This window comes from Dissoconium aciculare (assembly GCF_010015565.1).
Source record: "Dissoconium aciculare CBS 342.82 unplaced genomic scaffold K489scaffold_7, whole genome shotgun sequence".
Taxonomy (NCBI): domain Eukaryota; kingdom Fungi; phylum Ascomycota; class Dothideomycetes; order Mycosphaerellales; family Dissoconiaceae; genus Dissoconium; species Dissoconium aciculare.
The window spans coordinates 1,503,750-1,516,447 of NW_022984957.1; the positions used below are offsets into that span (position 1 = coordinate 1,503,750).

A 12,698-nucleotide genomic window follows, 5' to 3' on the forward strand; every position below is an offset into this window, starting at 1 on the left:
CGAGGAGGATACTAGGTAATGATAATAAGGAGGAGGAGGAGGAGGAGGAACCAGAGTACATGATTTACATGAAGGGTCAAACAGGGGTCCAGCATACTTTCCTGTCTCACCCAATACTCGTCATCGTTCCTCCCGGGCCATGATGGACCATGGGCCGTGATATGTGGGGCCCTCTTCATGCTGGAGCGAAAGAAAGGAATGTGGGCAACCCTAACGCCTCCCTCCTTCACATGTGCGCGGAAAGGTGGGAGTCTTAGGAGCCCGGGAGGGTTTTGGCTTTCTTAGCTTCACACTACAGCATATCATCTCGACTCCGTCTCTGATATCATCATCATCCTCATCATCATCAGATGGACACTTCTCCTCAGCTCGCCCATATCCTACGCGCCATGGCCGATTCCGACCCCAACAAGCTGCCCACCCCGGCATCATGCACAGCCGGTATGTCGTTCATCAGTCACGGGACTTTCACATAGATACGAGCACGCGGGAGGACGACATGTTCTGAGCATGGAGGACGCCCATTGTCTGCTGCGTCCATCCCTATATTGTTACGTTCCGCGAGAGTGTGTATCGCTCGATTCGGACTTCGCGAGACGGAGCGATCAATTAGATAGATGATTCGAACCTCCAAATGTCATCGTCGTCGGACGCGGTAGTAATGTCATCGGTCTCTCCTAGATTTCTGCCTCATCCCAATCGGCACGCCGACCGCCTCGGTTTCCCAAGGTAGATTGAGACTCGACGTGTTCCAGAAATGCCTCGTTGCCAGAGTCTGAAACCACGTTCCCGTTCGATGCAATAGAAGTCGCCCATGTCCAACGCTTCCTCAAGACGGCCGGCGTGAACTACTCCATGCACGCCGCCGGCACGACCCTCGGTACGCACCATCCATCCTGTCTCTCTCTGCTACGTTTGAACTCGGGCATATCTAACTACCTCTCGACTGACATGATCACTGGCGGCTTTGTATAGAGGGATCCTGGGAGCAAGTCATGACCGTCATCGGGCAATGCCACGTACGTTTTCCCTTTGTGAACCCCACCTCTTGTGGACCTTTCTCCCTTTCTTTTCGTGATACTGAATCTCATCTAGACGATGCTGCACGCGCGCGGCGTCGTGCGGATCCAAAGCGACATCCGCATCGGCAGCCGGACGGATAAGAAGCAGACTTTCCAAGACAAAGGTATGTCCAACCCTGGCGCGTGAGACGTTAGCGGGTATTCCTGTTCATTGAACGAGTATAGTCGACGCCGTGGAAAAGTTACTCTCTGCGGATAAACAGCAGCACGAAGGTGCTCAAGAGGGCGTCGCGGCTGAGAAGAAGAAGGAAAATGCTGATTATGGTGAGGCGGAGCTGGATGTGAGCGGACTCGTCGGGGTGGGAAAAGTGCGGAGGAAGGCGTGAGAGATTGGGCGACCACCGACGAGCGAGAGGGACAAGCGAAGCGCGGATCATGCCCGACCAATATCAAGAACATATAGAGAACGGATAGGCAGAACACGATAGAGATGAAAAGGTTTAATTCAGCAATAGAGATGAGATTGTTCTTTTCTCTCAAAGAAAACCCGTGTCCCTCTCAGGAGAAGGCGATGAGAAAAAAAGGCAACATCAAAGCAGGACAAGTCAATAAACAAAGGGTATCTCTCTAGCGAAAATTCAAAAGCAAAAATAGAACAAAATCTCTCAAACGCGCCGGTCACAGGTGAGAAGACTCCTGAATCTCTCTCTCTCTCTCCGCGTCTCTCGCAAATTTGTTTTGTTCCGGAGAGCAAGAGAGAAAGGTCCCGCCGATCCCCAAAAGCCGAGACGGAGGTATGTACTCGTTCCAATTGATCATAATCAGTCTTATTCATTATCGCTTTCAGCCTCATCGTTCGGAGTGTGCATGTTCCCTCGCAAATCTAGGTTCTGTTTTGTTTCCCGAAACACAAGGGCTGCAGTAACGAAGCTTGTGTTCTTCATGACAGGCTCAAGAAGCGTAAGCCGGCGGCGGACCCTCACCCGCTGTGCGCACATTGGTATATGACGAGGCTCCCGACAGCGACGAGCGCCAAATCGGAGGCCTCGTCGTTTGTGGGTTACTTGGGCCTGCGGGTCCGGAGAGGGAAGCGCTGCGGGATTTCTCCTCGGCGACCTTGCGGGCGATCTCGTTCGTCATCTTCTGCATCCAGGCCTGTTCGAGGATGCCGCCACCGCCGGCGTACCGTGGACTGGTGGCGCCGCTACCCACGCCGCCAAGGATCGGCTCGTCATCGTTGGCGGCGGCGGCGAGGACGGAGGTCAACAGGGTTTGGAGGCGACGGTCGGCGGAAGAGGTCGTGTTGTGACTCTCGCTGGAGGACGAGCGGCGGAGAAGTTCCGGCGAGGGTGAGCGAGATGGAGTGGAGTGGTGGCGCCAGGGTTGTTGTTGGGGAGGCACGCGGCGTAGGGGTTTTATGGTGTCGTGATTGTCCATGTCATCGGATGCGGTTGTCGTTGGATGTTGGAGGACGGTCGACGCTCGAGGGGTAGGGTCGAGGTCGAGTTGATTCAAAGTCAAGCGGAGGGAAGTTGATGATTGCGGTGGTGGTGTGGCAGGACGGGACAACCCTGAGGATGAAACCTGGCGTGATCTGACGGACATTCCGGTTGCACTGTGACGAGATCCCTTAATGTTTTGTGGACTCCGTGGTGGAGTGTGGATTTCGCCGTCACGAACCGCGCTTCCTATTGTTGTCGGACCTGTCGATGCCGGCTTTCCACTGGAGTCGGCGGATCCGGTGACACTACGGCTGGCAGATTCGTCATAGCTACTAGCCAGGCTCATCGTGTCATCACAGCCGTCGCCTTCCGCAGCATTTTTGCTCTTGCGCAGATTGACGACTCGGTGCTTCCGTTTCTTGCCCGGCCGTGACCGTGGCGCTCCACTGCCGAAACTGTACACTGACGCTGATGATGACACATTGATCAGAGACGGTCTTTGCTGTGGTGAGGTCCCATCTGATGTTTGCGAGGCCGCTGACGATAGCACCGTGGGCGTTGCGATTGATGATTGCAATCTTGACAAGGTCACTGGACGGATTGTGGGTGTTCGGGAGTATGAGCCCATTTCATCTCGATGTAATACGTGCGTCCAAGCACGAAAGACCGTGTCCCTCATACTTGGCGTGAACAAGCTCAGCGTGCGCTGGCTCTCGCTTAGTGCTGCTAAGCGGAGCATGCTTTTCTGGGAGAATGAGGCGTATAGCTCAGTCGCGCTTTCTTGAGCTGTCGCTTCGCTTTCTAGAATATCATCGCTCGAGAATGTGTCCAGGGGTTTCTGAAAATCTGCTTCTAGCTTTTTCGTCGCGCTTTCTGGAGTCATCTGATGCTCGGGGCTGAATAGGCGTAGCGACAGGTGATGGATTATGGCCGGCAGATCCTCCATGAACAGCACCCGCAGTTGATTCTCGATCGTCTTTTGGAGGAAGTTTCGGACGAAAGGTATCGAGTCAAATGTCGATGATACCTTGAGCGTTTCGAGCGGGTCGTTCCTGAAGACAATCGTGATACCCTTCTGCTTCGAAAACACCAAGATGACGAAACCGGAGAGGCGAAATTCAGAGAGGGTGATCTGAATGGGGATCGTAAGGCTACTGTTCGCTGCAAGCGGCTGTGGGCTTGTAAAAGAAGGCCGGGTCGAGAGGAAGGTATGCAGCGGATTCGCTTGCACTCGAGTCTTCAAGGTCAAGTATGCATCCCCCGTATAGCTCATCTTGAATATTCCCCTGAACTTGTCTTCGGCCAAGTCGCCGATCTCCAAAATTTCCAACTCCGGTGGTGTTGATCCCAAGTTTAACTCATTCACGATGATGTCGTCGACGATGATAGGCGGCTTGGGCGATTTGTTCAACGCGCTGGTGAGCATCTCGCGGACGCGATCCGTGTCGGCGATGAGCGGCGACCAGTTGAAGTTGAACGCCATAGTGATGGATTGACTGGGTTAGACGCGTTTGCGCTTTCGATGTTGATGCGACTGTATGATTTATGATGCGGGCGACATGGTCGATCGAGGGTCCATGGAATGCACGACGAAGGCTCTCAGGTCGTGAGTCGTACCGGATTATGGAGATGACCCGAGTCACGGGTCGGAGGCAGGGCGATGTGTGAGAACTGTCGGAACAATTTCCAAGTCGCGACGTGGATGACCCGTTACGCGCGGCGGACGAACAACGATGATGATTACAAGATTGAATGAATGGAAAATATAATTGCCAATATAGGAATAGACCAGGGAGAAAGACGTTGCAAAATTCCCGTGTTGGCGCGACTCACGATGATGGAACAGTGCACGCGGCCGAAGTTGAGGAAAGAGAAGGGGGAACGGACGCTCGGAGCCGACGTCAGAAAAATCCCGCTTTCGTTCATCGTGCACATCATCGCCGGTCCAAGAAAGCAAATTTGGTAGATCTTTTCCTCATGATACCTATGACAGCGTTACAGCCCGCAAAATTGTCTTTTTGTTTGTACTGTATCCTTCAAATTTTATCGGGTCGTCTCATCGCCAGATATCTCGCTGTCTCCATGAATCAACATGTACCCAAGCACTCGTTCATCTGGTCTTTCATCAGCGAAGTTCGAGGTTCTCGAGTCCATCGAGGAATTCCCACCTCCACCAGACTTTCCCCAGGTTCTCAGCCGAGGCGGTTTCCTGTTTCTGCCCTGTTCGAACACGCATGTGGGAAATCTCATGCACGTGCACAGTATCGCTCAATTACCTGCATCAAGGCGTGTCTGCCATTGCTGCAGGGCCGTAACGTCCATCTGAGACCTGAGGCGCTGTGGTGTGCGAGTTTCAAGTGCCTGGGATAAGTTTTGCTGTACCAAAGTCTCAGATATCTTTGAAGGGCCAAGCCGAGGGAGCACAGCTGATTCCCGGGTCAGATGAAAGAGCCGAGTGACTGGCGGAGCTGGTGCTTCTGCTGGGCTCGCTGAAAATACATCCCCACCTAGGTAGTGTTCAGTATACATACCCATACCCTGGCGACAAACCCTACTGTAAGCAGGGGCCGAGAAGGTCTTCTCTGTGTGGCAGCATGGGACAGCGGAACTACATTCCGCCTTGAACAACGCGCACTGGATGGGAACTTTACGACATGAACACAAACCTTCATTCTTTCGGAATAGCGAGCTGCTGTGCGCTCTTCATATTATCAAACCATCAAAGCGACCTAACCGCCTCGGATAGTCAGCGACACAGCGAATGGTTTTGTGTATCACCACAATCATCGTCAGGCTTAGACATGGATTTGCTCGAAATAGTGTTGAGGTTTGTGAAAGGCTGGCATCAAATATCGATGTGATCAACGTTGTAATCGCTGTCCACCTGGAGGGTATGCGAAAAGTTTCTCGGCATGATTCTCGTCTGATGATATGCAGTAGCCAAATTTGTATTCCGAGAGACTTTCATGCGGCAGGTGTGATGAGATTGTGTATGACCTGTGTTGCTCATAATGTTGGACTCCACAGATTTTCCACAACCAGTGGCATAAGATTGGAGTCAGTGTTATGAAACTCCTGCCAACGTCTTACTACCTTCTTCGGCTGTATTGGGTTTCACGAGATGCAATATCAATAGTGGTTGCATCTCAGTCGGAACATCGGCACATGCTGTATCTCCACCGGCATGTATATAAAAGCGAGCATCCGTGCTGTACAGTCATGCATACGAAAACGAATCCTGTGAATGTAGGCTTTAACGGCACCGCACCCTGTGCCCCTTGGCAATCACCGAATCAAGTCAAGGCGTGCATGAAAAGCATTCGCCATGCACTTGTCAGTCATTCATCATACAGATTTGGCTGGCCTTACTCGTAAGATTCGGAATTTGGCTGTGAATGATATCTTCAGCTCGAGATGCGGTATGTGCGATTGGTCCCAGAACTAGGGGTGGTATAGAGACGAAGGATCCGCCCCATGATCTCGGTCGTCGCGCTTGTTCCATGAGCTGAAAAGGACGAGCCACGTTTGGGCGCGGTATCGCTATAATTATAGAATTATAGTGCAGGACTAATGAATCGCATCGTCCACTCAATGAACATACGCACATATTCACACACAAATCAATCATGGCTCGGTTTCACGTGCGCGAGCTGATCGAAGATGCGTTCTACCATGTGCGATCTGGCTGGCATTCGGGCCGCCGCCAACCGGTGAGGAGGATTCGATCCATTGCTCCATCGCTCGTCCCACAGCTGGACCTGGCTCATTCGCTTCGCTGCCGATAGACTTTTTACCTATGACGGCGTCGCCAGTCCTGACATGAGTATGTGATAGATCGTGTATATATGTATCCTGTGCCTCCGTTACACTGAAATGCGCGTGCCGATTGCAATCATTGTGTGTGACATGTTGAATTTCTCTCGCTCATATTTCCTTGCACTCTCGTTGAATAGAATTTTCAATACGTTACAAGGACCATTGTCAGGAACGCCCCAAAGCCTCATAAACAAGAAAGTGATTCCAATCATCAAGTGACACACAGACAAGGAGATTCTCATCATTTCGAAATCACAGCAAGAGAGGAGATTTCCGCCAAAATGACAACCCCAACAAGCGAACATATCTCAACCTCAACCACCACGCCACGATCTCCACCCACTCCAAGCGCATCCTCCCACATTGGCAGTAGCAGCGGCACCAGCAACATCCTCAGCCCGAGCAGCATCCACAGCAGCGGCGGCAGCGCCATCGACAGTCCCCACAGCCCCTCCGAAGCGCCAACGAAAACCACCTCGACTCTCGAGCTCGAAGCCATAACGCTCCACCTCTACAACCTAGTCGCGACCTCCCAATTCTCACATCCAGATTTCGAGCGATACATAGTCCCGGACTTCACCGCGCACGTGGAGCACTCGACGCAGCCGGACGTGACATCGCGCGAGCAGCTGATGACGCGATATCGCGAGGTCATCGAGGGCACGCCGAATTATCGCACTGAGATTCAGAGCATCGCGGCGGACGTCGACGAGGAGAAAGGGACGGCGATGGTCTGGATGAAGTTGCGCGTCACGGCGCAGGAGGTGCAGAGACAGAGCGTGACGGTCACGTATTGGGAACGGGTGAAGGGGTGTTGGAGGTGTCTGATGCAGGATGGGATTCGGGGAATGGGAGATGATGAGTGATGGAAAGGTCGAAATAATACGGAGGAATCGTTTTTGACTGTCAATCATCCTATGTACGCACACCGTGCATGCCCAGGACGATGCTTGGGAATTTCCGCCGATGGCCTCCTGAAGCAAGGCCCGTTCGTTTCGGAATCTCCGAACCCATCCGCACTCTCGCAAGCCAGACCGCGTCCGCGTTCTGACGGTCCAGCGCTTTACGAACATCAGGATCTTCATCAATCACTGGTTCAAGCATCGCAAGCGCCTCATCAAACATCTCTGGCGACAAAGCAGTAAATTCCACCATCGCTGTGAGCGCACGTACCAACGCCTCCCACACTGCCCGAGCAGAGCCATCTACATAATCTGCCCGAGCAACTCGCATGCGGCGGATAGCGAGCGCGAGGGACTCTGATCGGAGGATGAGCGAAGTCGACGGGGCGGGCCTCTGGCTCTCTTGTCGGCTGCCCATTGCCGGGGCCTTGATTCGAGTATTTTGGAGGATCGACTTGGCCGTGCGGGTGTGGATGTCGACGAGTCCAGGCCACAGGCGAATGATTCTCGTGCGCATGAAATCGCCGGCATGGGTACAAAGCAGCACAATCGTGTCGAGAGTGGCGGCGACGACGTGAGCTTCCGGGTCGTCTAGACGGGAGACAATCTCTGGCCAGAGCGTGTTGATCAGCGGGAGGAAAGAGTTTTCATGACGCGCAATGGCAGGGATGGCGGTTTTGATCAAACCCAGGAGTGAGGTGCGGAGGGAGGGTGAGGCGGAGGGAAGGAAATGCTGTGTGAGGTCGGCAATCTTGAGGAGGAGTTTATACGTTCGTGGAGCCGGAGGAGGCGCGTCCGCTTCATCGGCTTGTACTTCTTGATTGCCATCGCTGTCGTTCGCTTCTTTTTGTTCTTCATTATCTTCGTCTGAATCTGCATTGTCCTCACTTGACGCTTTTGCACTGGCCCAGGGCTTCTTGGGATGAGGTTCTTTCACACCTTCGCTCTTATTCTTTTGGAGTTCATGCCGGGTTCTTATGGACTCGACAACATCTGTGATGCCTATCAATCGACTTTCTTTCGTCCCTATCTCATCCCGGCCAAATACTGTACCAGCTTCTATTGCAAGCAAGGGGGTCTTTGCACCTTCCTCTGCCATCGCGCTCAAAACCTTGAACAGAAGCTCGACCAATAATGGATAGCCATGATAGTCGTGCAAAGCGGCAAAGATGCTTTCGATCGTATCTTCCAGGTATGGCAATAGACTTGGACCAGCTAATTTGATCATCATTAGTAGGACTTGTGGAGCTTGAGGACTGACATCAAATGCGTTGAGTTTCAAAGCCACAGCATTCGTGAGGTAGTCGACATTATGCACGATCAAATCCTTGACAGATCCGTACTTGCATGCGCTTGTGAACAAATTTAATGTAACCAAGCTAGCATGCTGGACTTGTTCATCCGGTGTTGCCATGGCATGCAACACAGGATACAGGGCGTCAATGAGTTCATGGCGAAACTCATCGGCGAGTTGTGTAGCTTGCATGCCAAGGGTCCTGAGTGCCAAAGAGTGCATGCGAGGGTCGAATGCTTCTTCAATATCGTCTGTGAGCACGCCTAAGGAGAACGAATACATTTCTTCCAACGAGCGCAAAGCAGCTGGTGGCCTACTATCGATGTACAACATCAGTTCGGAGGCCTCTCGATCCTTGTCCAGTGCAGCTTCTATTGTGGTGATCGCGAGCCAAAACACAGCAATTTGAGTATCACCGCGCGACACAGGCAAGGAGCGCACCAGAGATGTAGCCAGTCCTGACTTTAACATTGAAGGCGATACTGTCCTTGCGACGTTGTATATCGATTCTAATAATGGCCTCTGCGCCGCGTATTTGATCAAAGGTGAATTGTATTGCATTGTCTTGCTCCCCTCGCTTCCATCCATGATGCTGAGAGAATGAATTTGCGACTCGAGTAGTGGTTCGACGTGCTTGGTTGAGCCTGGATGAAGAGTCATGACAACACAGTCTCGCAGAGCATCCGTCAGGGTCTTATCGAGCCAGCTCAGGTCCATTTCGCTACGGGCAAGCAGACCGTAGGCAATGCCAATTTCTCGCATCTTACTTGCTTTAGCTTGTTCATCAGCAGACTGATATAGAATTGGCAAATGTTGTATCCAATTATAGGTGGCATTCTGTAGGAGGACGAGGCATGCAGGCTCCCTTAAGACCAGCATCTCGAGGCCGATAAGGACCGCGTTATCGAGGCTCTCCGTAGACATGGCGATGATACACTCCAGTGCCACAGGACAACTTTCGACCAAAACTATTCGACATTTTTCCAGAATTGACAAACAAAGACGACCGAGTGCCTCTCTCACGTCTGACCTGCTGTGAGATCGAAGACGCATGATCTTGACAATGGCTGGTCCAAGTTGTTGCGAGGCTTTCTTTTTCCAGTCAGGCTCGCTTGGTGTGAGAGGATTCTTCGCGCTGCTGGATCCTGAGTCTGTCAAAGTCTTGGCTGCAGTCGTATTTGCGGGTGGCTCATCACAGAGCAGATCGTCTATGAGAACCTTGAGAATTCCAATCAAGATGATCAGACATTGTGGATCTCGTCGCTGATCCGAGGATGGTGTAAGAACAATCGTCAGCCTAGAGGCAATGCCAGGCAGGAAAGCCGTTTTTATGGTAGAACTCGCAACGTTGCTCACGAGCGCATCGAGCGCCCTCGCAGCTGTTGTTTGTATGTCTCGTGATGATCCGAGCTGTATCCCGTCCAATATGACACTGATCGTTTGTCCTAACTGCGGTATGTTGGCCTCCTTCGTAAGCAAATCGCTGCTTGCGGATGCTGGACTGAGGACTGCGAATAACCGATAAAGGCAAGCGAAAGCTGCTACCTGCAATTCACTGGTAGTCTCAGCGGGTATTACGCCTTTCGGGTTCTTGTCTGCCATCAAAGTACAAAGTATAACCAACTGAGCTGCCAACTCCGGCTGTACTTTGGACTTCCAACCATGCTGGATGATTAAAGCGAGACATTCAAACACCAGCTCTAGACATCGAATGGAGCAATTACGACTCGCCTTGAGTAGTTGCGAAAGAGGAAAGAAGATGTATTCCGCTAGCTTTTCATCAAGAGCGTGTGGATGGCTAATGATAGTAGAGAGTCTCGCCTTGAGGTCTTCTAAGCCAACGACTACCAGTTGCGTGTCTTTTTGAGTTTGAGAACTGCTCAATGCCAGGGCAGCCTGACTGAGGGCTACGCATGATGGTTTAAGGACTTGGAACGCTCTAGTTCTTGCATCCATGTCGAATAAACGACAATGGGAACCGTGTCACACCGTGATTACGTGGGGCCACTGGAATACAATGTATAAGACCACGCCATCTGGGATCAATGAGACCGCATTGAGAACGTTGTTGATTTTGCACGACACTCAGGTATTCTGAACATGATGTCGAAGGGCGATACATTGCTCAGTAATGCCGAGTGACGATTGTGAGTCGTGAGCGCACCAGCGAGCGGCGCGGGCCGAGTCGCACCTCTCGGGCAAGTACGCCATCTCATCTGGATACCCCAGAACGTTCACTACTCGTGTCATGCGGGACTACCTTCGATGCGACAGTGTCTTCAGCATAAGACTTGTTGCATGTAACGCGCATTCGCTCGCTCGCATATGTGAACATGGCGCCGAATGGCGTGTCTGCCGTTCGCAAGGGTGAGCCTGCTGAGCGTGTCGCCGCAAGCCATATCACTAACACGTGACAGTGCCACCTTCGCTCAACAAGTCTGTCAAGACAGACGGCGCATTATCGCTAGCCCACTTGTTCGATGATCTCAAGCATTACATCAAAGCAGAGATCGCTGAAGATGCGAAGAGAAAGCTCCCTACTGTTAAAAACGCGGGGAGTTGGAACTCAGAGATCGATGGAGGTATGTCTCCCCCGAGGTGACCAGTGCCTCTGGCGTGATGCTCATTTCTTGCCAGGCGCAAAGTCAAAAGAACCGAATGGTCGCCCGAGACCATCGGTGAATCGTGTACCATGGTCTCTGGCTAGAGCATTCGCTACGAACAAGCCGATGACCGATCGCCCGGACATTCTGAAATGCAACCACTGCAAGCGCGCGGTCTCAAAGCATGCTATGCCCAGACACATAGAGGGATGTCTGAATAAAAAGCAAGAGAAGCAGCGAAAGAAGAAGGAAGCTAAAGATGCCAGAGATGCAGCTGCGCGAAAAGAGAGGGCGGGTGACAGTGACGACGACGATGATGAAGGCGCCAAAAAGACGGCCCTGAAGAACGGAGGTCTGACGGCGAGCAAAAAGCGCAAAGCGGGAGACGATGAAGATGATGGGGGACCGAACAAGAAAAAGAAGAAGAAGGATGATCTCAAAGCCAAAGCACCTAAGGCGAAGCCGCCTGTTGATGTCGAAAAACAATGCGGTGTCGAACTACCGCAAGGAGGACAATGTGCTCGCAGCTTGACCTGCAAAAGCCACAGCATGGGTGCCAAGCGAGCTGTTCCAGGTCGAAGTGGACCCTATGACAAATTGCTCATGGAGTATCAGCGCAAGAACCAAGCAAAGCTACACAAGGCAGCCTTCGATGCCAATGCTCCAAATCCCGACGACGACAGTATGCCATCGGGCCCGATCGACAGCGAGGAAGAGAAAGACACCGTTCTGACAAGCATCGCTCGAGCTTTTGGTGGAGCGCCTATTTACCAGCCGACATATGTTCCGCTACGAAAAAAGTACGAATACAACCGGATACGGGGCATGATGCAATCGGCATTCGGTGGTCGCAGCGGCAGCAATATCTTCGGCACCGGCGGATCGGACAGCAATCTCGGTGGGGGAGCAAATAAAGACGCTGCTGCTGACGTGGAGAATATCGCACCGAGTCGCAAGGCCAGTGTTGCTCGGAGCATGATGGCACCAGCGAGCCGCAAGCCGAGTGTCGCAACTGGTGCTTGAACGATAAAGGAACACACTAATTGGCACAGCTCGCAGTTTGGCTTTTCATGCTTGCCGGCACCAGGATGCAATGTATCATCGTTTTGGGACGGTCACGGATTTGGCGCACTTTTCATTATGCTTCGACAGATGATACCCGGGACGACGGCGTTACACGGATTGCAGGTTTCATAGTTCGGTTTCTATAGGTGGGATTTTCGTGGGCAACGGGAGAATGGGAAGGCGCTCATTTCTTCACAGTTCGTTATGACCACTTGTTGTACAAATTTGGGCGCAGAGGGTTACTGTATAACAGAAAACTTCAACAACTCTTCTGGATATTTCTGGAGAGGCTTTTTGGTGATAACTACCAGAATGTTGTGTCCGTCATAGTAGACAATAGCAGATGATCTGCTCTTCTTCACGCAATCGTTACCCTGTCAGACGACGCGGCATAGTAGGACGACAAGGAAAGCTATCCCACGCACTTCTTATCATGTCTCGGTCAATCAAGCCTAATAGCAGGCCCAGATGCCACGCGACCGACTTCCTGACTCGCAACATCTCTGTCTCTGAGAGCCGTCAGTTGGACGTCAACAGCTCTTGTCCCGTCTCAC

The 12,698-nt window shown here is 52.2% G+C and overlaps 5 protein-coding genes across 5 annotated transcripts; 3 read left to right on the forward strand and 2 right to left on the reverse strand.

Moving 5' to 3' along the window:
* The first annotated feature begins 370 nt into the window (after nucleotides 1–370).
* K489DRAFT_381212 (uncharacterized protein) lies at nucleotides 371–1,369 on the forward strand. The gene is made up of 5 exons (XM_033605064.1): nucleotides 371–441; nucleotides 682–729; nucleotides 806–880; nucleotides 976–1,019; nucleotides 1,096–1,369. Exons 1-5 carry the CDS (start codon nucleotides 390–392, stop codon nucleotides 1,207–1,209), a joined length of 333 nt encoding a protein of 110 aa, XP_033459486.1. The 5' UTR covers nucleotides 371–389; the 3' UTR covers nucleotides 1,210–1,369.
* Nucleotides 1,370–2,060: 691 nt separating this feature from the next.
* K489DRAFT_301364 (uncharacterized protein) lies at nucleotides 2,061–3,947 on the reverse strand (the record flags this gene model as incomplete). Its single annotated transcript, XM_033600429.1, has 2 exons — nucleotides 2,061–2,593; nucleotides 2,747–3,947. Coding segments are annotated over 2 exons (1,734 nt in total), but the record flags the coding sequence as incomplete, so codon positions are not given.
* Nucleotides 3,948–6,561: 2,614 nt separating this feature from the next.
* Nucleotides 6,562–7,146, forward strand: K489DRAFT_410748 (uncharacterized protein; the record flags this gene model as incomplete). The annotated part of the gene is made up of 1 exon (XM_033607736.1): nucleotides 6,562–7,146. The coding sequence occupies one exon, from the start codon at nucleotides 6,562–6,564 to the stop codon at nucleotides 7,144–7,146; it is 585 nt and encodes a 194-aa protein (XP_033459488.1).
* Nucleotides 7,147–7,195: 49 nt separating this feature from the next.
* Nucleotides 7,196–10,432, reverse strand: K489DRAFT_320705 (uncharacterized protein; the record flags this gene model as incomplete). The annotated part of the gene is made up of 2 exons (XM_033601479.1): nucleotides 7,196–9,388; nucleotides 9,500–10,432. The coding sequence occupies 2 exons, from the start codon at nucleotides 10,430–10,432 to the stop codon at nucleotides 7,196–7,198; spliced, it is 3,126 nt and encodes a 1,041-aa protein (XP_033459489.1).
* Nucleotides 10,433–10,725: 293 nt separating this feature from the next.
* Nucleotides 10,726–12,446, forward strand: K489DRAFT_340180 (SCA7-domain-containing protein). The gene is made up of 3 exons (XM_033602257.1): nucleotides 10,726–10,843; nucleotides 10,894–11,058; nucleotides 11,114–12,446. Exons 1-3 carry the CDS (start codon nucleotides 10,810–10,812, stop codon nucleotides 12,100–12,102), a joined length of 1,188 nt encoding a protein of 395 aa, XP_033459490.1. The 5' UTR covers nucleotides 10,726–10,809; the 3' UTR covers nucleotides 12,103–12,446.
* The last annotated feature ends 252 nt before the right edge of the window (nucleotides 12,447–12,698 follow it).

Bases quoted from the DNA above. Each gene is read 5' to 3' on its own strand.
- K489DRAFT_340180 (XM_033602257.1), top strand. From the start codon at position 10,810: ATGGCGCCGAATGGCGTGTCTGCCGTTCGCAAGG. The intron at 10,844-10,893 runs GTGAGCCTGCTG...AACACGTGACAG, and splicing joins CGTGTCTGCCGTTCGCAAGG to TGCCACCTTCGCTCAACAAG. The intron at 11,059-11,113 runs GTATGTCTCCCC...ATTTCTTGCCAG, and splicing joins GAACTCAGAGATCGATGGAG to GCGCAAAGTCAAAAGAACCG.
- K489DRAFT_381212 (XM_033605064.1), top strand. From the start codon at position 390: ATGGCCGATTCCGACCCCAACAAGCTGCCCACCCCGGCATCATGCACA. The intron at 730-805 runs GTAGATTGAGAC...TCGATGCAATAG, and splicing joins GACCGCCTCGGTTTCCCAAG to AAGTCGCCCATGTCCAACGC. The intron at 1,020-1,095 runs GTACGTTTTCCC...AATCTCATCTAG, and splicing joins CCGTCATCGGGCAATGCCAC to ACGATGCTGCACGCGCGCGG.